Source organism: Macrotis lagotis, chromosome 1, assembly GCF_037893015.1.
Source record: "Macrotis lagotis isolate mMagLag1 chromosome 1, bilby.v1.9.chrom.fasta, whole genome shotgun sequence".
NCBI lineage: Eukaryota > Metazoa > Chordata > Mammalia > Peramelemorphia > Peramelidae > Macrotis > Macrotis lagotis.
This window is the reverse complement of record NC_133658.1, coordinates 250,031,196-250,037,222: the sequence shown is the minus strand read 5'-3', so window position 1 is coordinate 250,037,222 and position 6,027 is coordinate 250,031,196. Positions and strand designations below refer to the sequence as shown.

At 42.2% G+C, this 6,027-nt stretch overlaps 1 protein-coding gene across 3 annotated transcripts in view; it reads left to right on the top strand.

The window, feature by feature from the left end:
- Positions 1-6,027, top strand: part of SULF2 (sulfatase 2) — a 136,795-nt gene that overhangs the window by 98,950 nt on the left and 31,818 nt on the right. For all 3 annotated transcript variants that reach the window (XM_074210194.1, XM_074210195.1, XM_074210193.1), the window contains exon 6: positions 5,533-5,683. In XM_074210194.1, coding sequence (XP_074066295.1) covers positions 5,533-5,683 — 151 coding nt within the window. The remainder of the gene's footprint in view (positions 1-5,532; positions 5,684-6,027) is intronic.

Genomic DNA, 6,027 nt, shown 5'->3' with positions numbered 1-6,027 from the left:
CCCCCACTCCCTTTGGCCACCTAGGTCTGTTCAAGGTTGACTTTGAAAAGCCTTCCCTCTCCAGGTTGCTGAAATCCAATCACTATTTTCCTATTGACTGAGAATATATGGGAGACCCAAGAGGGTGGCAGGACCTGGGCATCCTTATACCTAGCTCATGTTGTAGGATTTCTCATGAAAAGCTTTCCCTCTGTAGGTCAGAGTTAAAAAAAAATAATAAAATGAAAGGAGCCCTAATGTGGATTCAGGAGATCAGTTTGCAATAGCTATATGACTATCAATGGGTCAGTTTTTCCATCTGAGCCTCAGTTTCCCCACCAGTAAGATGAAGAAACTGAAAGCAAACTACTTTGATGTAGGATTTTACCTAGGGCTGGCCCTGCGTTCAAAGACTGAGTGGAAATAGCACTGTTTCTGGAGTCATAGGCTCTAGGTTCAAATCTCACCTCGGATGCTTACTATTTGTGTGATCTTGGAGAAGATGCCTAATATTCCTGGGCCTGTTTTCTTATCTGTAAAATAAAGGGGTTGGACTTGAGTGGGCTCTGAGATTCCCTTCCTGCTCTAGGTGTTATGTCATGGTCCCAATAATGTCTTCTATTCCTCTAACATTTTTTCAATTTAAATATTTTTATTTATTTGTTTCTCCAATGACATGCAGTAGTAGTTTTCACCAATCTTTTTTTGTAAAAGTTTTAAATTTTACATTTTTCTTCCTCCCCCCTGATAGAAAGAAATCTAATATAGTTTCTACATGTATAATTATGCTAAACATAGATCCATATTAATCATAACATTTTTAAAATTTCTATATTTTAAAGCACCTTCTTTTCTTCACTATAGCAATCATGTGGTAAATAGGTAGGATAAATATTATCTCGCTTTTACATATGAGGAAACTGAGGATGCAAGAAATGAAGTGACTTTACCTACTGGAGTCCTGGTTTCAGCCAAACCCAACTTTCCTTCTGCCAAATGGACTGTTTCCAAATCTAGTACTCTCCAGTAGTATAGTGGTCAATTGGATCAAGAAACTGGAAGAGCAAGCTTAGGGGAAAAGAAGGAAGGGAACCAGCATTTATTAAATGCCTATTGTTTACCAAACAACTTTAATGAGATTTGAAGATTCTGAGACCTGGTGGATACCACTTCCTATAGTTAGAACAAAGTCATCCAGAAAAGTGCTAAAAGGCTCACTCATTGGGGAGATGCCCAAATCATAAACATAGAGTAATGTGGAGTTTTAAAAAAAAGTGAGATATAAAACAAAAGACTGGGAGGATAAAGGAGAGGAGAGATTTCTTGAGAGAGATTTCTTACCATTTTACAGATGAGGAAACTGAGTCACAGAGTTAGTAAATATCTGAGACCATATTTAAAGATAAATTTGTCACTCTATCCGCTGCACCACCTAGCTGCCACTTCTTCGGGTATGAAGGGCAGATGAACCAGAGTTCTAAGGGAATCAGGGCAGGCTTTTTGGAAAGGATGGCACTTAAGGCAGGTCTTGAACAGGGTGGATAGATCACTGGACATGGACTCAGGAACACCTCATTTCAAATCTAACCTCACTTACTAGCTCTGTGACCCCAGAAAGATCCTTTAGCCTCAGTTTCCTCATCAGAAATGAGAATAATAGAACCTACCTTCCAGGATTGCTATGAGGATTAAATGAAATGGTATTTGTAAAGAACTTTGAAAACCTTAAAATCCTATGTAAATGCTGAATTATTATTATTATTGAAGGTTGGGTTGGCTTTCAGCTGGTATTGGTGAAAATTGTAGGGAATTACATTATAACAGCAATGCTTTTGGGCGTTGACTTGGAGATAGTAGGTTCAGAATAGACTGGAGAGGGAAGACATTGAAAAAGAATCCTCTAATAACTTCAACAGCCATTTATTAAATACCTGCTGTGTGCTTAGCATTGGGAAAATATAGAAATAAATAACAAGGCTCCCAGGCTGCCAGAGCTCTGGCTCTGGTGGGAAGGCTTAATAAATGCTCATTGATCAATCGGCCAGCAAGTACACAAATACTGATAATACAGAAGGATTTGGTAGTGATTAAGGGAGATGTAAACAAAGTGCCCAGGTCCAATTCAGATCTACATGGCCTCACCCCTGGGGTTATCATAAAAGTTCCTCAACCAGGCTAAAACAAAAATCATCAGAATAGAATAGCCTAGGTTTATAGTAACATTATAAGGTTTACAAAGCATTTTCCTTACAACAACCCTCTAGGGAAGGTGATATGATATTTGTGCTTTCTTCACTAAGAAGACCATGACATCAGGAAGGTGATACCATGACAGGCACATTAATTGGATTGGGGAGCCGGGGCGGTGCTGCTATACTAAATCACAAGGGTCCAGTGGTCATATATGGCTCAGGAGGACTGGAGATGGCCAAGGGTGTGAGGCAATCAGGGTTAAGTGACTTGCCCAAGGTCATGCAGCTAGCGTCAAGTGTCTGATCCTGGATTCAAACTTGGGTCCTCCTGATCTCAGGACTGGTGCTCTATCCATTGCACCACCTGACTTAAGTGATTTGAGCTCCCATTTTCTAGATGAGGAAACTGAGACTCAGAAATGGGAAGTCATATAGTTTGTTGTTTGGTCTATGTGACTGTGACTGTACCTTTAGTTGTAGAACAAATATTTATTTTAAAAAACTTACCCTGTGCTAAGGACTGTGCTAAGTATTAGTGATACATAAAAAAAAAGGCAAAAACTTTGATTCCTGCCCTCAAGGAGCTCACATTCTAATGAGAGAAATGACATACAAAAAAGTCACCTATGCAAGATATTATACATAGTTTTTATTTTGGGCAGCTGGGTGATGTGGTAGATAGAACCCCAGCCCTGAAGTCAGCTGGACCAGAGTTCAAATATGACCTCAGACACTGACTAGCTGTATGACCTTGGGCAAGTCACCTAACCCTGCCTGCCTCACATCCAGGGCCACCTCCAGTCATTCTGATTCATATCTGGCCACTGTACCCAGATGGTTCCAGAGAAGAAAGTGAGGCTGGTGACTTAGCACAGCACCCCTCACTCAAATCCAATTCACTTGCTTGTCATGACATCACCTTTTGTCATGGTCTTCGAGAACAAAAAACAAACATCATCATCATCATCATCATCATCATCAATCAATAGAGTACAATTGCAAGGCAAACTCAGAGGGAAGGTGCAAGAAGAAGGAAAGGGGAGGAAGGGCAGCAACAGGAAAGGTCTGCAGAAGGCAGGATCTGAGCTGAGTCCTAGGAGGAAGAGAGGAAGCAGGAAGCTGAGGTGAGGAGGGGGAGCAACCGGCACGGAGGCATGGCCAACAAAAAAGCAGAGTCCGAGGCAGGAGGTGGAGGGTCCTCTAAGAGAATGTGTAGTAAATGGCAAAACTGGAAAGGTATTAAGGGGCCAGAGGGGATCCCCTCTCATGAAGGGGGCCAGGAAAGGCCTCCTTTGGAGGGGATATTTGAGTTGAGACTTGATGGAAACCAGGGGGTGGTGTCGAGGAGGGAGAGAATGCAAGACCAAAGTCAGAAGATGGAACGTCTGGTGCAGAATCAGCAGAGTCCAGGGTCATTGAATTTCAAAGTGTATGGGGGTGAGGCGGTATAAGAAGACTGGAAATGAAGGAAGATAGCAGGTTGTGAAGGGCTTCAGCAGCCAAACAGAGAATTTTATATGTGATTTTGTGATGTGAGAATGTGATCCTGGAGGTGCTGGAGTTTATTGAATAGGGAAAGCGCCACTGCACTTTAGGAATATAAATTTGGCAACTAGGTGAAAGAGGGAGGGAACACATTTATTAAACCTACTATGTATAGGCACTGTGAAAAGATACAAATATCCTGATAGATCCCACAACAAGCCTAGGAGGCAGGTCCCATTATTATTTCCATTGTGCAGTCAAAGAAACTAAAGCAGAAGTTAAATGACTTGCCCAGGGTCACAAAGCTAGTAGTAAATTCCTGAGGTCAGATATGAACCTGGGTGTTCCACCATGGTATCACCTAGCTAGGGAGAGAAGAGTCAGGGAAACCAACCATCAGGCTTATAATGTCCAAGCAGGAGATAATGATGATATTGCCTGCAGTAGTGTCAGGGGAGGAAAGGTCCTGAAGGACTTTAGGAGCCAACGAGAGGGTTTTATTTTTTATCCTAGAGATATTAGAGAGCCAATGAAGTTTACTGAGTAGGGGATGACATGGTTAGACCTACCAGGGGAGTATAAGCCAGGGCTATGATGGGCATGGAGGAGAGTGGAGGGGAGAGGGTAGTAGAAATTCAGTGTCTGTTGAACATTGAAAAATTGGATGATACTGTCTGCTAAGATAGGAGTCATTTCATTCTAGGCTACAGAGAATAAAATTAGCCCAACAATGAATATGTGTGGACCATGATCCAGGGTAGCTTAATATAATGGGAAGAGTTTGGGATCCAGAATCAAGACCCTCATAATCTAGTACCAGAACTAAGCCATTAACTAACAATATAATTTTAGCAAGTCTTCTCTGAGCCTTGGTTTTTCTCATATATAAAATGAGGGGCTGATCTCTATTAGGGATTCTTAACCTGGGGTATGTGACTTTAGACCTTTTAATATCTGGGTAACTGTATATCAATGGAATTGGTTTTCTTTGTATTTTATGCATTTAAAAACATTCTTGCCCCAGCTAGAAGGTTCAGTGGATACAGCACCAGCCCTGGAGTCAGGAGGATCTAAGTTCAAATCTGGCCTCTCAGACACTTAATAAATGCCTAGCTGTATGAACTTGGGCAAGTCACTTAACCCCATTGCCTTAAATAAATTAAAAAATAAAAAGCATTCTGAAAAGGGATCCATGGGCTTCCCCAAACTGCCTGGGGGGAGGGATCTCCCCAAAAATAAAAAAGTTAAGAAACCTAGATCTAGATGATTTCGAGAGGCAGCTAAGTGGTACAGTGGTTAGAACACTGAACTCAAAGTTAATAGCAAGACAAGAATTAAAATCCAGAGTCAGGAATTTCAGTTGATGCAAGAAGACTTAAGTCCATATCTAGCCTCAAGATGTTCTAGGCAAGGCCAGCCTCTCTAGGCCTCAATGTCTTCATCTGTAAAGGAATGGTGTTGGCCTCATCCAAGGTCCCTCCAGCTCTCAATCTGTGATTGTGTGACTTCTGAGGCCTCTTCCAGCTCTCATGTTATGTTCTAAGGTCCCTCCCAACTCTGACATTCAAACATGATCCTTCCTCCCTCTTATTTTTATAAATGAGGAAAATGAGTCTTAGGAAGGTTAAGAGGCTTGTCCATGTAAATGATATGGATAATAAGCATTCAGGTAATAATAAAGTAGAAGTCGGAGATTCAAACTCAGGTCTCCTGACTGCCTCCCCTTCTTGGAGGCCTCTTTCCTTCCTCTCTTACCTTCCATGTTCTAAGGCAGACGTCTCTCAGCTCTGGCATTCTACATAGACTTGGTCTGGGTGACTAGTCCATCACCATGATCTGCTGACTTGACTATCATTCTCTGTTTCTCATCCCCCAGCACTCCAAGCTATAATTATGCACCTAACCCTGACAAGCATTGGATCATGAGGTACACGGGACCAATGAAGCCCATCCATATGCAGTTTACCAACATGCTGCAGAGGAAGCGCCTGCAAACCCTCATGTCTGTGGATGACTCAATGGAAACGGTAAGCAGGCCCTGCCACCCCCACCACCCTTCACCCTTGCCTCCTCAGCACAGGATGCCCTCTTAGAGACCCTTTTCCTTTCCTCTCTTGAGATGAGCATATGACCAAGCCAAACACTTCTGCCTTTCTCTGGCTTCCCAAGCCCTGGCCTGGGGTGTCATTGGTTAGACAAGAAAGAAAATAGAATGGAGGGTGAATAAAAATAATACCCTCAGTAGACACAGTCCAACACCTGCTGTCATCTTCTCCAAGGATTTAAAGCAAGCTTGGCAAGGTTGTTGTTAAGTCTCTTCAAACTCTTCATGACCCCTTTTTGGGGTTTGTCATTTCTTTCTCTGGCTCAT